The sequence below is a fragment of the Vulpes lagopus genome, chromosome 10 (assembly GCF_018345385.1).
Source record: "Vulpes lagopus strain Blue_001 chromosome 10, ASM1834538v1, whole genome shotgun sequence".
In the NCBI taxonomy this organism is placed as follows: domain Eukaryota; kingdom Metazoa; phylum Chordata; class Mammalia; order Carnivora; family Canidae; genus Vulpes; species Vulpes lagopus.
The window spans coordinates 104,360,429-104,379,822 of NC_054833.1; the positions used below are offsets into that span (position 1 = coordinate 104,360,429).

The following is a 19,394-nucleotide window of genomic DNA, read 5'->3' on the forward strand; positions in this document are numbered from 1 at the left end:
TTTAATTATAGGCTTAGTACAAGAGAATTTGAGATCTAACAGTCAGTCTGTGTCCCCTCTCTACTATAGGATATGTATCCATTTGGAGATCTTTTAAATCCCAAGACAAAATTTGACTCCTGTAGATCCCAATTCGATACAAGTTTGGTCACTACTTTCTCCCTTCACATGAGCTACTTTGCCTATACCAAAATCCCGATCTCCAGTAGTCTTCGTTAGTCTCATTTTAAAATTAAAAATGACTTCTGTGAGTCTGCTATAAAGTGAAAAAAGCTCTTAGATTGACTACCTCCTGGGTCTTCCTTCTTCTACCTTGAAACTACTTTTAAGAAAGCTACTTAAAGGAGTTGGTTCCCGGGCAGCCCTGGTGGCCCAGTGGTTTAGCGCCACCTTCAGCCTGGGGCGTGATCCTGGAGACCCGGAATCGAGTCCCACATGGGGTCCCTGCATGGAGCCTGCTTCTCCCTCTGCCTGTGTCTCTGCCTCTCTCTCTCTCTCTGTCACTCTCTGTGTCTATCATGAATAAATGGGTAAAATCTTAAAAAAAAAAAAAAAAAAAAAAGATTGAAAACAAAAAAAGTTGATTCTCATTTCAATGATTCCTGGATAACTTCTTCCAGCAAGAACACTGGTATACAAGCTATAGGTACCCATATGGGATGAGAAGTGGACTATGACCAAGGGCAGAGCGGAAAGACCAAAATATGGTCCAGAATTAGTGTTTCTAAAAGCCTGTTTCCTGAGGTTTTATACATTACATTTTCCTGATCTTATAAGAAGCTTTTTATTGATTGATCACCTGCACGAAAAGGATTTTATCCCAGGACCAGCATTTTGAGTTCGTGCTGGAGAATAGTGGTGGTAGATTGGATTTCTCCATTAATGTAATAAAGGCTAATGCATCAATTCAGAATACAAGCATATGCTGAAAGTTATGTATTCACTACTTCTTCTTTCATCAACAACAGTAGTACCTCTTTCAAAAGGAAAACCAAAACAAAAAAACTACCAGCCCAGATGCTGCGGGAAATCATATGATGTAGCTCTTTAAAGGTCTCCATGTTTTAAGATCCAATTCAGGAATCAACCAATTGATTCTTTTTTTTCAAGTCATGTACTGCCATTAACATTTTATACTGTTTCAAAGGTCACATATTCATGTTCTTCCCCAGTTCAAGGCAATGTGCATTATGTATGCCAAGGGTTATGTAACTACAATTTCTGGAAATGGTAAACAGCTGAGACTAACCCTAAAAATAAATTCCTCTGGGAATTTCTGTGCAAAAATCCATCTGCCCTCACTGCAGGTTCATCGTTACAAAAATTACTGTTTAGATCAAGCCAAGAGACAGAGAAGTCATTACTGCCTCCTCTTCTGTATCGTTCCTGTAAGCAGCTGCACATACCTCTCCCTCCACGGAGAGGAAAGGACATACATACGTTTTATCACAGGAGCTTTTCCTAACCCTCACTCTAAAATCAAAAGAAAGTCTGGAGAAGAAAAGTTCATCTGTCAAAATGTGGTAGAAGAGCCATAAGGTTTTACCACATTCACTTATTTATAGCTAGTTCCCACTCCTTTAATGATCACAAAGTTATCTTTAAGCCTAAATCTCTTATTTCTACCACAGATTAAACAGATTTAGATGTTTTTAGTTCCAAAGAAACAGGTAGTATTTACCTGGCCTCAGGGTTTTAAAGAATATGTTTTCAAAATATGGGGACAATTGAACTAGGAGAGGAAATAGCATGGAAAACCCTGAAAAGTGATAAAATTAATTCGGTCCTTCTGGAATAAAGTTCGAATCTGAACACTATTCTCTGTATTTGCTGAGTAAATGAAGTCTATTACTGGTTGAACTTTTCTATTGTAGTTTTTATATTTCCTGCTACATGAAATTATATGCAGATAAACATGTTAACTAAATTTAATATTAGAAACAAAGATGAATTTTAACTAAGCCACATACAAGGAAAGATTACAGAAATGTCAGTTATCAAACAGTGCCAAAGGGCACTCCTGCATAAACTAAATAAATGCCAAGGCTTCGCTTTTTCTCCTCACTTAGGGGGCTTTCACACGCTCTGCCCCTTCACAATCAAGGGAAATCAGGGATCACCCCTGATGGATAGAAAACCTACATCCAACCACTTTTACTTCTATGGAAGAATTCATATAAAATAGATCATGAAATAGAATTCATTTTTGGCTGGTCAAACCTTCTTCCCAGTCACAGATATACTTAAACATAATTTACAAATAGAAACTTGTAACTAAAAACCATGGCCACCCCTAAATACACATTTCACCTTGATACAATTTCTTTGCCTTGTTTGAAAATTTACCCATGTGGAGAAGTAAGCATTATTTAAAATTCCCAATTGCACTTTTGACTGTCTGTAAACTGCAAGTATTTTTTAGGTTGCTCAAATTTCTCTAGGTGAGATTTCTGTGTAAAAAACGTTAACAGGTAAGTTTAGGTCAAAGCTCTGGAATAAGAATTCATTCAAGGCTTCTCTAATGCACTTGTAAGAAGCAAGGAAGCAAATTTTAAATCATTGAGTATTGACTTTTTATTATTAGTCACTGTTCATAATTTGTTTCAACCAAAAGACAATACACACAGCAGAATTCTAATGCATCCCAATGTAAATGTTTACATCCATTTTATTCCTCACTCACCTCTAAGACTTATCATTTAATTTTAAATTTTTTTTACATCTCAAAAATATGTCTGCAATAATTAGAATTAGCCGTCCCACTTAGAAACAGCCTTTTAATATTTTTACAGTAAAGAAGATGTGATGGGGCTTAATGAAAATGTAACTTACAACAATTATGAAAGAAAAGGGACTTTACAGGGACACAATGGGAGTTCACAAAGGAAAGAGTTCAGAAACTCTTTCCCATGCGCCCTGCCCCGCCAAATTGAAAACAAAAACAAAACACACAAAGCGCAACAGCAGGTTCCAAAAACAAAAACAAAAAAACTCCAATGCTCCATCCCGAGGCCAGAATCAGCCTCAAGGAAGTTCATGAAGCAACTGTGCAAGCTGCTTCAGCACGTTCTTCTGTTTAGGTGTCCTGGGTCCTGGAACCCTGCAGATGGAGCCCACTCACTACTATTGCTTGAAAAAGAGTGATTGACTTCCACTTCTACAAGCAGCCCCACCCTCCTGAGCCAAAGCTGGTCAAAGTGTTTTCAACTTCAGGACTTTCCTTCTTCAAGTGACCCTCCCCACCCCCAAACACTTGAGTATACAGTCCTGTACCACCTCTCTACCAACCACAAATCCGTGACTATCCATTTTTTGCTCTAATTCTCACTCGGTGTAGGACAATGTAGATAAAATACATTCACTAGGAAAAAATATTCACAAACTCTTTCTTCCCCCTAGTTGTCATGGCCCAAGTATTTTCCAATGCAGAAAGTAATAAAGTTGAACCTCAAAAACAGTATCTCCTAACTTCCAACCTCTTCTAAGAGAACTGAAAATGAAAAGCATGTTATACAGTAGATGGAAATACTCAAACTGTTAATCCTGAACAGCTTAAAGGTCTACTCTCTTTTATATGAATGGGACAAAGGGCATGTACCACATCTTTAACCAGTAAGAGGAAAGAATTCCCTCCTAAAAGTTACACTGAGGAATGTTTCTTTAAATGAGAAAGACCTTAAAATGAACAGATGACCACTACACACAGCATAAAACATTCCATGACTGTCCAAATCACCTCAAGGTAACAGCCCTGCAGAAGCCCCAGCCATACTGTGAGAGAAGCTTCTCGGGTAGAGCACCCTTCCTACAGTTTTTTTTTATATTACTTAGATGAATTCTCCCTTAGGATTACTTGGGTGGAGGGGTTGGGAGTGATAGGATACACTACTCTGAAAGAAGGGGGGAAAAATGAGGTAAAAGTGCATGTGTAATTGTCCAAGTATGTGGAGGCTCACTGCTTATCACCCTAGGGTTATTAAAACAGCCATGGAAATCACTCTTTCCTTACAATGGCTCTGATGCTGTAAATCTATCCAAATTTGCTCCCCCTTGCATGGTCATACCAGGGAAAGAAAATTACTGAAATGTGTTAAGTATTCATAGAAATTAAGAGATTTCTCCTTTTAGCAGCAAGGCCAAGCACAAGAGAACTAATTCTGATCCTAGAAACTAAGGCACGCTGAAGCCTTCAAAGATCCGATCATTTGCAAAAGTCTTCACAACTGTCAGGATCCTAGGCAGCTTTCTGGCTGCTAGTTCTTCAGTGTGGTGCTCAGCTTCACTCTCCAAAATCACTTCAAATATTCTATGCAGCACCCTTTGCGTTAAGGCCATGATTTGTATTCTGTCTAGACAAAGCCATGGATAATCATAGAACTCCACCTCAAAAAAATTATAATCACCCACGGAGATGCTTTGTTACTAGAATAGACCCTTTCTAGCTCTGCTAGCTATCACTGTCTGATAGCATGCATGGTCTTCGGCAGATTTCTGATATTCAATTCAGTCCAACTAAAGAAACTTGAGCTGGTCAACTATTAACATGAGAGAAAATAAAGCCTCTAACCCAGAGGAATGTTAGATAAATTCTACTCGAGAAATCCACCAATATTATGTTAATCCTATCATGTTTCACAGCATTAAGTATCCATCCAATGAAATCAGTCTGCAAAGAATTCTTTAAAGGCTATTGTTCATTGCACAGGCAGAGCAAGTTGTCTGAAACATACACTAGTCCACACTTGCCTTTACTGAAATCTGTGCACAAGATAATATCCTGTTCTTGACTCAACCATTTGCCCAGTAGAGTAAGTTTTTGGAAATCTTGCTCTTTTATACACTTAAGACCAGAAAGTTTCCCTTTGGAGCCTTTTAGCTCAATCCCAGTTTGTCAAATGTTAGAAATAACCTAGCATCTGATACAGAGCTAGATATGACAAGACACTGATTTTAAGTAAAGGCTTGGTGAAATGGGGGGGGGGTGGTGTATCTGAATCCAAGTTTAAGACGAAAGCCAAAGTAGTCAGCATACTGTACTCAATACAGTAATGACTGCAAACATTTTAAGAGCAAGGTGGACCTGACTTTTCCTTTCTCCTTTAGTACATGAGACATGGTGCCCGTGTACCTGAACATACGCAGTACATTCACCATGTGCCACCAGTCACCTTACCTCATTCTAGTAACTCAGTGTTAAAGTTTAATAACACGAGTCCTTTCTAAACAGCACTTGGCACTCTCACTAGTTTAAAAAACTCCAGACCTCAGGTCTTTGATGCAGATATTCATGAAACTGGCCTCTCATGAGACCAACTTCTCAGACTCAGGAAAGGATATGCCTACTGTATGGTGTCCCTTTTTTTTTTTTTTTTTTTTCCATATGGTGTCCTTAAGGACTTCCTCTCACACTGGGGGCAAGGAAGCTACAAGGCTTCATTCCAACACCATAAAGTACAATATAGGAAAGATTTCTTTAACCGCGTGGTCTTTATTTCAGTGCCAGTGTTACAGATACAACACAAATGTTCCAGTTAGAAGAAGGAATTCAAACGGAATGCCAAGGTCCAAGCCAGGCTCAGGAAATAAAAAGGAAGATTTGGAGTAATGGAGAAGATGACTCCAATATGCTCTAGGGTGAGTCTGATACTCTTCCTATGGGCAAAGATGCTTTTGTTAAGGAGTCTGGTCTTAAAAAGCAAACTCCTCTTTCCACCCAATTACCACAGTTCAACAGGCAAGTTATGGGCTTAGGAGAAACTTTAAAATCTGTTGTGGGAACAGGGGCATTAATAATTATTAATATACCTTTTAGAAGTTGTCCACTTTGCACTTTCAGGGGAATCAATTCTGAAAATCATGGAGAGTATTTGTGACTACAGCTAAAGTATGGAGAGAAAGGGGAGCTGGAAGAGCCTTGGGAGTTTCTATTACAAATAGAGCACCATATCCTTCATGCCAAATCTCTTTTTAACTCCATCTGTCCAGTGTTTACAAATAACCTCTCCAGGTCTGCCCAGGTCTTGGTAACAAACATACATACATGTGTGTGTCTGTGTGTATACAGCAATGCACAGAAAAGGCTACCAGGAGCCTAATGCCTCTTTCAAACACTGGGGGAACCAGTAGAAAAAGGCAGGGCTCCCTAATGTCCATTGTTAACATTTCCATTCTGAATGCCTGATGTAAAAAGCGCCTGAAGATGGTAACCCAGCTAGTGAGGAATGAATACCCCACCTTGCCCAGTCCACAGAACAACACAGTAGAAAGAAGGGATAACTCTTTGCTGCAGAGACAGAGTGAGTGTTTTCTTGCCATGGATTCCAGTCCTCTCCTCCAGACCAGCTGCTTATTTCCTCAGGGGCCCAGGGAATGTTGATTCTGGCTGTAAATGTGGGAGGGGTGAAGTGCGGACAAAGGAGAAGAGGAGGAAGAGTGCAAAGTAGCCTCCAGAAGCAGCCGGCCTCAACAGTGGAGGAGAGGAGATTCGTCTTTGACAATGCTTTAAGGTCAGCAATAACTTCAGGAAAATCCTCAACAGTTCTCTTCAGCTCCTCATGCCCATGGTACAGTTGGGGGGGACTTGCCAGCGATCACAACCTCCTTCCCAGAGTTCCTTTGATTGAGTGGGACAAGAATGAGAATGGTGCCAGCCCTCATTGCCAGGACTGAGGGGGAAAGTTGTTCACCTCTGCTAGATCTTGCATTGCTGAGCCCTTGTGGTTATATGTGAGCTTGATCCGCATTCGCAGCTGTTGCTATAGAACAGAGAATCACAAATTATGCACTGAAAGGAAATCTCTAGAATCTGTGTGGTCCACAAATAGACTTTTAATCTCAGAGAAATTATTTTAGGGCAAAGCTGTCTCTTAAAAATGACACACAGACAAAAAACCATAACCACCACCACTACTGCCTAGTACTCTGGCCAACTCCATGCAGTCAAGTAGAGAAAACATATTTACAGAACACATTGTCAGCTTCAATCCTAAAACTGCATAACAGGACAGAACCACTCAGGAGCATTTTCAGAGTAATGCTGGCTAAGTGCTTCTCAAAAAGATTCAACAATTGTATCCAAGTTTTCAGGAAAATGAGGTAAACATACTCATCTTATGCTCTACACTCAGAAATACTGTTGCTTTGTCTGTAAAACCAATAGTAAATGTGAACATAAACTTATTTTGTTGCCAAGACATAAAGAGTTAACTTAGAGTAACAGAATTTGTTTTAAGAGAACTAATTATAAATCCTTTTAACTTTATGTGGCAGATTTCAAACATTAATGCACTAAGGAAATTTTTACTCTATGTATCAGGTCATCAAAGGAATCTGTGCTTGTACTACAGGCAGATACTCAAAATACAGTGACTGGCAGAGGAAAGGCAAACTGTTATAAAAGGAAGAAATCATACTGGGGTTATGAGACACTGCTAGAAATCTTTCAAAGTGAAGAAATTCTCTGAACCATTTTCAAAAACTGAAAACTAGTCGATTGCTATTAAAAGTGGAGTCAAGGGATCCCTGGGTGGCGCAGCGGTTTGGCGCCTGCCTTTGGCCCAGGGCGCGATCCTGGAGACCCGGGATTGAATCCCACATCGGGCTCCCGGTGCATGGAGCCTGCTTCTCCCTCCGCCTGTGTCTCTGCCTCTCTCTCTCTCTCTCTGTGACTATTATAAATAAAAAATAAATAAATAAATAAAAGTGGAGTCAATTTACTTCTTTGAGAAGATATAATGAAAATATTGCTTCATCTCAGTTTCTTCCTTTTTTAAAAGATTTTACTACAGAGGAAGAGAGAGTACAAGCACATGCAGAAGAAGAGGGAGAACCAGGCTCCCCACTGAGCAGAGAGCCCAACATGGGGCTCAATCCCATGATCTAGGGATCACAACCTGATCCGAAGACAGACACTTCACTGACTAAGCCACCCAGGCTCCTCTTAATTTGTTTCTAAAGCTACTTTTCATTTGGCTAATACATTTAAAATGCCTCCATTTTTACTGTGCACACATAATAATTATAGTAGTAAATGTAGATATATGGGGACCTACAGATACTCTTTACCCTAGATTGCAACTTGTGTAAAGACTAAAATGTCTAAGGGGCATTTGAGTGGTGTAGTTGGTTAGGTATCTCTTAGTTTCTGGTCAGGTCATGATCTTAGGGTCATGAAATCAAGCCCTGTGTCAGGCTCTGGACTCAGTACAGAGTCTACTTGAGATTCTCTCTCCCTCTTCCCCTCCCCCATGCACACTCTCTCTAAAATAAATTAATAAATCATTTTTCTTTTAAAGATTAAAATATCTAAGCTTTCCCTCTTCTACAAAAAACTAGACCTTTAGCCTCTACATAGACAATTCCTTAATGCAGCATTTTAGTGGTGCATGGGTGGCTCAATCAGTTGAGTGACAGACTCTTAAGTTGAGGTCATGAGATCAAGCCCCACATTGGGCTCTGTGCTGGGTGTGGAGCCTCCTTAAGATTCTCTCTGTCCCTCTTGCCCCCTCCCTCTCAAAAAAACAAAGAGCTCCATTTAAAAAAAAAAAAAAAAAAGAGCTCCATTTTAAAGCTACCACTAAAATAATTTCAAGCGTCTAGGTTACATTTATTATCTAATCTACAAAAGAATAAAGAAGTTAGACTAGACATTTCCACATATTTCTTCTACAACTGTAAGTCAGAAAAAAACCTAGCGGGATCCCTGGGTGGCGCAGCAGTTTAGCGCCTGCCTTTGGCCCAGGGCGCGATCCTGGAGACCCGGGATCGAATCCCACATCGGGCTCCCAGGCATGGAGCCTGCTTCTCCCTCTGCCTGTGTCTCTGCTTCTGTCTATCATGAATAAATAAATAAAACCTTTAAAAAAAAAAAAAAGAAAAAAAGAAAAAAACCTAGAGAAACAAAGCAGAATTTTATTTCAGGAAATATGTTTACACATCACTCAGATACTGTCTTCAAATGTGCTACTCACCTTCTGTGGGTTCAGGACTTTAATGACTTGTGTGATGGTCCCCGTATTAAATGCTGGGACAATGCTGCTGCTAGGAGACAGAAGCTGCAGCTGGAATGTCTGTGGGGAACAAAGGGCATGCTTCAGAAAAAATAATACACTCAACACTATGTCAGAAATGTCAACAAATATAAAAGTCAAGTAACAGATTGACCTACTACTACGTTGTTTGTTTTCCAGATATCAACAATTCATAGCATGTGACTATAATCTTCATCTTATTTTAAAAACCCCACTGTTAGAGGAGGTCTTTGATCATGAAAAACTAACAATGAGCCACTCACTGTCTTTCAGGCAAAAGGAACTTTAGCCTACCATTTTTCAAAAGGTGACCAATTCTTGTTCTGGCAACCTCACTTAATAGTAACTGATCAACTATGCAGGTAAAAAAAAAAACGGGTGTGTGAGGCTAAAAAAAAGCCAGAAAGAAATGAAAAACAGAAAGGCTTTCTAGAAATAACCAACCAGCATACCAATAGCCAACTACAGGCCTTTATGCTTGTATATATCTGGATGATTGGGGTAGGGAGACTTAAAGTTTTGTTTTCTCATGTCAACATAATCTGGAATGTGTCAATGGCTACATGACAGAGGTAAGGAAAGGCTGCAAAGAGCCAAGCTGTTAATATGTATGTGGAATACATCAAGATCTCTTCATCAGCGTCACAGGTCTTAAGTGAACAATTTCATGCAAAGCTAGGCTATACAGCAAAAAACCTGGAAAAGCCAATTGCCATAATGTGTAGTGTCAGTGGGTTTCATTTGTTTGTTTACAAAGAAGAGAAACAAAAGTGCTATCAGCAAGATAGGCAAACCATAACTGTTGGCACAATGTAGTACGTATGTAGCTATTCTACATACTAAGATTTTACTTTTTTTTTTTTTTTTTTTTTAAGTAGGCTCCATGTCCAGCACGGAGCCCAGTATGGGGCTTGAACTCATGACCTTGAGATCAAGACCTGAGCTGAGATCAAGAGTCAGACACTTAACCAACTGAGATACCCAGGCACCCCCATACTATGATTTTAAAAAATCTCTCCTGAAAGGGTAGTCTTCTAAAATAATTGAGAGTGAGAAGAGAAAAGAGAGAGGGGAAGAGAAGCAGAAGGAAGAAGAAAGAGTAAAGGAGAAAGGGGGGGGAAAGGGGGGAGAGACAGAAAGATGGGCGGGGAGCAGGGTTGGTGGAAGACAAGAGGAGGAAAGTCTATCCAGCCTTCTCTTAGGACCAAAATTGTAAGAGTAAAGAGACTACATCAACTCACAGACTATGTTGGGTCTTATCATAATTCTATTGTCAAGATATATTATATAAGCTGAAATATTAATATTTACATTTATTTAACCAAATGTATGATGTCATTAGTTGTTTGTTCCCACCATCATTTTATGTACCACTGAGAAAGAAAACAGGCTACCAACTAAACTATGACAAATCATCAATTTTATCTCAATTTCAGAGACAATAAAAAGTAATAGTAGAATCTATGAAATATGATATTTTGAAGTTCAAGATACATGACATGCAAATAAGTATTGTACAGTATAGCACCAAAACTAAGGCCATGCTTTAATGGCATAGATGCTATGTTGCTAGAGTATAGACTAGAGCAACAAATGTAAAACCCAAAGTTGCAGCAGTTAACATTTGCTGAGCAATGAACATATGAAAAGTACAATATACAGTACATAGAATGCATCTATTCTTCAAAGGAACTCTAGGAAGTAGGTATCACTATCACCATCCTCCCTTTGTAAATGAAGAAACTGAGACATAGAGGTTAAATAACTTGCTGCCTAATGTCATTCAACTAATATTGAAACCACCCCATTCTAGTGATTCTGAAACATCTACATGATTCTGGCTCCTAAAAAAATGCAAGTAAAGGAGGCTGCAAAGTCAGCAGTAACCACAAATAAAAGGTCTTCAATTCCTGAAAGTGTGCTGTTTGAGTTATCATATCTCACATGGTACTGCAAAAATTAGATTAGCTTAGTCTAAACCAAGGGCTGGCAAACTATGGCCCATGGGCCAAGAATGACCCAACATCTGTTTTTATAAATGGTTTTTTGGAACAGAGCCACATTCCTTCATTTACGTATTAACTATGGCTTCCCCTCCCCCCCCACTATACCAAGAGATATGAGTAGATGTAACAGAAACCATATAACCTAAAATACTTACTATCTTGTCTTTTACAGAAAAACTTTGCTCACTCTTCATTCTCAGTATTTCTTTATACAAAACTTTTCATTATTCTAAGACAGACCATAAATATTCCTTAAACTAAGGTTTCATATATAAACAAACCTTCAATTTATAAAAACAAGCAATCATTATATCAATACTAAACTAGATACTAATGAAGAAGGAATGTTTCTTTCACTTAAATAAATATCAAGAAATAAAAACGTTTAATTCTGATCTAATGACTAAAGAGAATACCAAATAGATAAAGTCTTCATCTTAATGACTTTTGATTCCATGTTAGATTTTGTGTTTTTTAGGTTTTTATCACTGTATTACTGAACCCCAACCCATCCTTTTTTTTTATAGGTTTATTTTTTTTAATTTTTATTTATTTATTTATGATAGTCACAGAGAGAGAGAGAGAGAGAGAGAGAGAGACACAGAGACAGAGACAGAGACATAGGCAGAGGGAGAAGCAAGCTTCATGCACCGGGAGCCCGACGTGGGATTCGATCCCGGGTCTCCAGGATCGCGCCCTGGGCCAAAGGCAGGCGCCAAACCGCTGCGCCACCCAGGGATCCCATCCCCAACCCATCCTCAATGGCCTGAGCATTAGCAGACCACCTTGCAGAATTCTGCTGTCTCACTATAGCTACTACTAGAATATACTTTCTTTACCCTATAGTGCTAACTATATTTCTGACGAAATAAAAGGCTTTCATTAAAAATGACATGCTTCAATGAACCATAATAGTTACATTATTGCTAATTTGGGTTAAATCTGCAAAATCACTTTAACCTCTAGACATTAAAATGTATCCCTTGCCAAGTGCATGAAAGAAAAAAAATCAACCCATCTTTAATCAAAGGAAACAGGCAAAGAAGACACTGTAGTACCTTTGGTACTGCAGCCTGGAAAACAAAGTCTGTCATGTCCAGCTCTGTGCTGTTGGAGGCCTGTATCGTTATCACTGTGACGCTAGGATTGGTATTTGACCGTTCAAAGGTGAATTCTATCTTCAAGCCATTCTTACTGTATGCTGTGATGGAGGGGATGCCTGGAAAGTACAGAAAGATCAGTCTAATTGCAGTCAGCTTAATGCTTACAGAATTACACCTCTCACTGATGGTAATCCTACCTGTAGTGATGTCATTGAAGAGAGGCTGTGATGAAAGCCCATCCAACAAGAAGGGGGGCTGGGATATCTGTGGGACTGAGGCAGGGGCAGGAGCAGCAGCTGGAGCACCTAAATGAAACATTCCAATGGTAAATCAAATAGCCAGCATGACATAGCTCACACACACACAAAAAAAATACAGGAGATAATTATTTCATCTCAGGTTAAGAGAAGGACTCCTCAAACAAGATGCAAAAAGCATAAACCAGAGGCATCTGGGTGGCTCAGTAGGTTAAATGTCCAACTCTTGGTTTCCGCTTAGGTCAAGGTCATGAGACCAACCCCCCACATCAGGTTCCAAGCTAAGTGCACAGAGCCTGCTTAAGATTCTCTCTCCCAAAAAAAAAAAAAGATTCTCTCTCCCCCTCGCGCCCTCTGCCCCTCTTCCTCCTAATGCTCTCTAAATGAATAAATGAATACATAAATAACTACTCCTCTTTTTTAAAAAAGCATAAACCACAAAGGGAAAGAACTAAATATTCAAATACTTTAAAATGAGTAACTTTTATTCATTAAAAAATACTATAATAAGATAGACTACAGGCAGGAGAAAATGTTTGCCACAAAATAGCAAACAGATGAGTATCCAGACCTATAAATATTTTCTATAAGTCACTAAGAAAAAAAGATGGTAAGAGAAAAAGATAATAATAAAAGTTGTAAGAGACAGAAACAAGCAATTCACAGAAGAGGGGAACCTGAATGAAAAGAGAATCAGTTATAAGAGATAGTGAATATTACCAACAAGATACTACTTCACACTAATAGAATGGTTAAAATTTCAATGTCTGAAAATACCAGATACTGTTAAGAATATGGAACAATGGGGACTTCTAACCTCTGCTGTTAGGATACAAAGTAATACAAACCTGGAGAACAATTTGCAATAGGAGAGTTGAACAGGTTATACCTCTAAAGTTCCTCAACCTCAAAACTAATGAAATTTTATGCTAATTATTTGCTGTAGGGGGCTACCCTGTGCTTGTAGGATATTTACCAGCACCCCTGGCTGGTACCCATTAAATGATAGCAGCAATCCTCCCAGTTGTGACAATCAAAAGAATCTCCACATAGTGCCAACTGCCAACCCCTTGTGGGCAAAATAATATTTTAATAATAGTAATAATTTAATAAGATTTCATTTTATAAGCTAAGTAGATCAAAGCATTTAAATTTTATAGATGTTAAATACTGCATACTAAAATTTTAACACACATACACATTTAAATACCCTGGGAGAGGTGGTATGAAGTGGAGGAAAGAAATCACCAAATTACCATCTTTATTTGATCCCTCCAAATAAGAACAAGTTGAGAATCATTTAAGTGATAGGAAATGATCATGAACTGAGAGAAATCAGGATCCCAAGAAGAGGCATAAGAAAACACAGTAAAATAAAGAGTACATTTTAGGTTTAAATAGATTTCAAACTACTTATAAAATTATCTAGAAAATATACCAGTTTTAAAAGGATTAACAAAGTGAAGTAAGGCTAAAATAAAATAAAAAAAAAACCCAAGTACACAAGAAAAAAAATGACATACTAAAAATTAGCAAAGAAGGTAAAAATATACATGGCTAAGCAAAACTCAAGAAGCTGAAACAAATGCGAACAACATTACAAGTGTAGTAAAGCAGAATACCAATAAAGGATACAAAAAATATTCATACAATTCTAACTTTTATAACTCTAATCTAGTAATTTTCCCACAATTTCCACTTCCAGAACAATTTTAGAAATGCATTCCTATGGAAAATCAGAGGCTACTCAAAACAAGGTGGCAGCATATGAGTCCTTAAATCCCTCAGATTTTAGCTCTTTTCTCCTGTAAAGGAACAGTAAGTAGTTTTGGGAAATAACAAAAACTCACTGCTCCAGTTCCCCTAAAAGCACACATTAAATTTATTTCCTAATTTCTACTTACTTAAATTACTCTGCATTAGGATATATGACTGTAATGATGGCTTAAAGAATGTAAAACTCAAAAATGTTTAACCTAATAAAGAAAATGTGTTTGTTTTGTTTAAGATTTTATTTACTTATTTGAAAGAGAGATCATGAGCAAAGAGCAGAAGGAGAAGCAGTCTTCTCACTGAGCAGGGAGCCCAATACAGGACTCAATCCCAGGACCCTGGATCATGACCTGAGCCAAAGGTAGATGCTTTAACCGACTGAGCAGCCCAGGTGCTCAGGCAAAGGTGTTTAAAACACACTGTGAATAAGGAAAATCCAGGCTCTTTAACATTTTATTAGTCTTCTTCATATAACACTAGGAAAATAAAGTAAAAACAAAAACAAAACATTAAGACCTCCTGACAGGGTGCCTGAGTGGCTCAGTCAGTTAAGTCTCTGCCTTCTGCTTGGATCATGATCCCAGTGTCCTGGGATGGAGCCCCGCATCACATTGCAGTGCATTGGGATCCCTGCTCTGCAAGGAATCTGCTTTTCCCTCTGCCTCTCCCCACTGCTTGTGTACATTCTTGTCTGAAATAAATGAATAAAATCTTTAAAAAATTTTTTTAATTAAAAAAATTACAATTGTGAAGATTATGAACTAACATGGAAATGCTAATATATTAATAAGTATATCATCTATACACTATGTTTTAACCAAGGAGTTATTTTTGCTTTTCCATGTATCTAGTAGAGCTGTGGCATCTGGTGGATTGAAACTATTTGTGGAAAAAAAAAAAAAAAAGAAAGAAAGAAACTATTTGTGAATGTCTCAAAAGTGTGTAACAAGTAACATTTTGAATTTTATTAAGACATAAATATAAACCATAAGCTCTGGGAGGAAGCTGTTAGAAAAAATCACTTAACCTCTGATAGCCAGGCTAGATAACCGTCCAAAATCCTTATCCTATGGCTATTTTCTATTTGAGGTCATAATACGTAGTAATTCACCATTATACTTTTAAAGAAATCGCTTTAGAAATTATGTGCTACAGTGATACACTTGGACTCAGGGGTTCATAATGTCACTGAATACATCAACAATTAACTAATGTCTACTACATATAAACAAACATGAGAAAAAAACATTCCCAAATGTAAAGTTGTATTTGAATATCATCATCAGGGACAATTTTTCCCTTCATTGCTTTATTAAGAGGAAGAGAGGAAAATACCTAAATATCTCTCTTCCCTCCACAAATGGCCTTGGCTCCTGAAACCAAATTATGAGTAGAAAGAAACATAGAAAAACTGATGTTTTAGGACACTAACCAAAAGCAGAAGTGACTTGGGATATATTTCTTTTTAGCCTGAAAGTCCTTTCTATCCTAAATACTATGAGAGCAATTTATCCTCCCAACATTAAATACTGGACTTTAAAGAATCTCTGTGAATTATCTCTAGAATACCAGCATGATAGTTTACAATCCAGATATTGTGAAGATTCTCTTCCCACTTCTGACTCAGCCTCCCCACTCTTTTTTTTTTTTTTTTTGCCTCCCCACTCTTTAACTGATTCATGTGCCAGGAAGTCTATGTTCACTGTAGTTTTTCCCCCAAGGCCTTTATCTCCAGCCAAGCATTAAATAACTCCAGTTTGGTCTCACCTGTAAGGTTGATGTCTCCCAGCAAATCAAGAAGTTCTCCACCAGCAGAAGCTGGTTTGCTTGTAGGTGCAGTTGGAATAACAGGTGTTATGTCATTTCCTCCCAACAAATCCAATAAATCATTGGCCTAAACAAGGAATAATATCTCAATTCATTAGTCATTTATCTAATCTGCATCTGAGGCAAAGCTCTTTCAACACTTAAAAATAAGGAAGAGAATCCTCAATCAATCCAGGAACATTGAAGGCAATCAGCTGAGATACAGGTTATAAGGAACTGTAAGATCATGAAGATTCCCAGATAAGCAAGTGAAAAGCTACCTGGCTGGTGGGCTGTGGCCCAGAAGGTGGTGGTTTGGTCTCTAGTGGAGCAGGTTCTGTTTCTCCATTTGTCTGCACAATCTCAGTAGGGCCATTTGTGGTCACTTTTTCCATGACAGGCATTCTCTCAAGCAGGGCAGACCTGGAAGAATCTGAAGTGGTTAAATTCTAGGCAGTTAACCTAGATTCCCTACCCAAGACAATCAGTGTTACTATATTAGAGTCAGACATGGACAGTTATCTCTGCTCCCCACCCTCTAAAACACACACTAGAATAGAAGGTGGATTACAAGAATACATGACCTAAATTCCTGACTGGATTAAGGGCAGGCGAGAAACCCTGAATAGACAAACTGTCCACCTAAATCCTGAGAGACGGGGATTTCTCAGAGGTACAGAAATTGGAATGGAAGAAAGGTAAATAAGTAGGTATTAGCCATTTCCAATCAAGAAGACACTGCATAACAGAAGTGGAAAAAAGACCATGCATCACAAAGTTAAATATTAGGATGAGATTCTCTTGAAAAAACACAACTCCCACTTCTTAACCAAATAACATGGAAAATGAAGCAAATATTTCACACCAAAAGAAAGGGGAAAAGGTGAATGAAAGGACACAGATAATTTACAAGGTAGACAGAAGAGAAGATGGACAAATAAAAGCAGACAAGCAATTAGGATTAAACAGAGTTGTGAAGTCCAGTAATAAAGCATGAGGAAGGAGTCTCCTTTGTGGATTATCAAGACAATCTGTTCACATGCTAACAGCCATATGCATTGATTAGTTTCTTCCACTTACCTCATATGGTCATATTTCTTAAAAAGTGCATTATATTCTACTGCCCTCTGTTGGAGTTCCACATCAATGCTGCTCCCATAGATGGAAACCACTTTCTTAATTCGGCTTTGGGATAAAATGACAAAAAAATTCAAATACCCAAAAGAAAGTTCGTAAACAAGCAGAGAGAACAAACAAACCAGAGTTTTCTGTTTAAAAATCTGAAATACTCCTCTTTCCTTAATTTACATATATTTTCAAAGCCAAAACACCTTTTTTAAAGGTATATTTTTCTATTGGAGTTCAATTTGCGAACATACAACACTCAGTGCTCATCCCTCAATTGCCCCCCCCGTCAATTGCCCCCACCCAGTGCCCGTCACCCAGTCACCCCATCCTCCCCCCACCTCCCCTTCCACTACCCCATGTTCATTTCCCAGAGTTAGGAGTCTCTCCTGTTTTGTCTCCCTCTCTGATTTTTCCCACTCATTTTCTCTCCTTTCCCCTATAATCCCTACACTTTTCTTTTATCTTCTTACATCCAACATACACCTGAACACCATCATCTACCACTAGTACTTGTTCTGTTAGATGTCCCATACCTAAAATTTGCTAGAAAAAAGTATCAATTATTAATTTGTTACAAAACAAGTATATTAATGTTCATTCTCTTCTTTAACAACCTTACAATAAGCTTTTATCAACAAAAGGTTATTACCTGACAACAAATTCTTCTAGTTCACCATTTAAAGGGTTAGTTTTCACAGCATCTACAGAAAGTCTAAGAGAACTAAGTTTGCTTTAAATATGTCTGGCTGAGAAACTAATCCAATTGACTTTCATTCCAAATAGTGAAGAGCAGAATTTAAACATTTAACGAACCACCCAAACCTTTGTGATTTTCTTCCTCTTCAGATACCTCAAAATATTATAACAAACCAGAACCCTTATAGAGGGAAGTAACTACTCTACTTTAAAAAGAGAAAAGGCATTAGATATCTGATTTTATTTTTTGTAAGATTTTATTTATTTATTCATGAGAGACACAGAAAGAGAGAGGCAGAGATACAGGCAGAGGGAGAAGCAGGCTCCAGGCAGGCAGCCTGACAAGGGACTTGATCCCAGGTCTCCAGGATCACGCCCTGGGCTGAAGGCGGCACTAAACCGCTGAGCCACCCAGGCTGCCCAGATATCTGATTTTAAAAACAAAAACAAAAACAAACCATAACTTTTTACCTTTAAAATAATAAATGGTGGGATGTGGGAAATAAGGGAGTAAAGTATAGATAAAATAAGGATGAACCATAAATTAATGATTATTACTGTGGAATAAGAGTTACATATGATTCATTTTACTACCCTATTTTGCCTTTCCTTTAAATTTTCTATAATAAAGAGTGTTTAAAAATTAAAATAACATGTTCATCCTACTTTTTCTCCATACTCACTTTACAGTACAGGTGAATCGGGTAGAAAGCTTCATAATGGCAGTGAGAGCATAACCTCGGGTCACAGAGGTGGACATATTAGAGATTAGAACACTCTCTAAAATATCCAACACTTCATCTTCTGTTACCTGGGGAGAAAAAAAAAGTCAGTATCTAAATCTGATATCAAGTCACAGGATGCCACCAGAAAGACAACCCTACCATCGTTACTAAAACTCTAACAACTGTCTGTGCTTTGCCACAGTAACTGTCCAAGCTGATCCATCAATCAGAAGCAGGTAGGAGATTTAAAAAAAAAAAAAAAAAAAGAGTGGAAAATACCCACTGGAGGCTGAGAGCCATATTATATTAATTGCAAGAGGCAGAAGTAAAGAAGAAAATAAAAAGATAAGAGTACAAGTGTTGTTGCTACCACATCTCCTAAAACCCAGTCTTTTAAGAAGCAAATGCTGATATGGATAGGTCTCATTTCTTATCAAGCCACAGCGTAGGAGAAACAATATAATTCAGTCTCATATGGTAAGGAGTAGGTTCTATCCCAACACAGTAAGGATAGTAAGTTCTATCACAAAAACTGCTAAGTTTCCCAATAGAATTCTGGCATTAACTTCCTTAACAGGTTTCCACGGAATCGACCTCAACTCATTAAACATTATCCTCCTATAACCAAAAACACTAGTTTCTCCCCTCCTGAGAGAGTAGCAAAGGGTACCTGAATAGGTTCTTCCTCTTCACACTGGCCTGATACAAGAAGATCTCCATATTCACCTATACACCATGCAGCCACTTGTACCAAAGGTTGCTGTCAAAACAAAGACACCATTTGTCAAAGGCTTTCAATCCTTGCAAAGATTAATGCAAATCCCAGGTCATCTAATCATAAAGGTCAAAATCAAGGCACATCTAGAGTGTT

The 19,394-nt window shown here is 38.2% G+C and overlaps 1 protein-coding gene across 2 annotated transcripts in view; it reads right to left on the reverse strand.

Moving 5' to 3' along the window:
• Nucleotides 1–5,468: 5,468 nt before the first annotated feature.
• AP1G1 (adaptor related protein complex 1 subunit gamma 1) overlaps nt 5,469–19,394 on the reverse strand; it is a 75,597-nt gene continuing 61,671 nt past the window's right edge. For both annotated transcript variants that reach the window (XM_041770731.1, XM_041770732.1), the window contains 9 exons: nt 19,194–19,283; nt 18,482–18,609; nt 17,055–17,159; nt 16,256–16,397; nt 15,936–16,062; nt 12,336–12,443; nt 12,094–12,254; nt 8,970–9,068; nt 5,469–6,755 (listed from right to left, as the gene is read on the reverse strand). In XM_041770731.1, the coding sequence (XP_041626665.1) occupies nt 6,654–6,755; nt 8,970–9,068; nt 12,094–12,254; nt 12,336–12,443; nt 15,936–16,062; nt 16,256–16,397; nt 17,055–17,159; nt 18,482–18,609; nt 19,194–19,283 (1,062 nt within the window). In that variant the 3' untranslated portion in view covers nt 5,469–6,653. The remainder of the gene's footprint in view (nt 6,756–8,969; nt 9,069–12,093; nt 12,255–12,335; nt 12,444–15,935; nt 16,063–16,255; nt 16,398–17,054; nt 17,160–18,481; nt 18,610–19,193; nt 19,284–19,394) is intronic.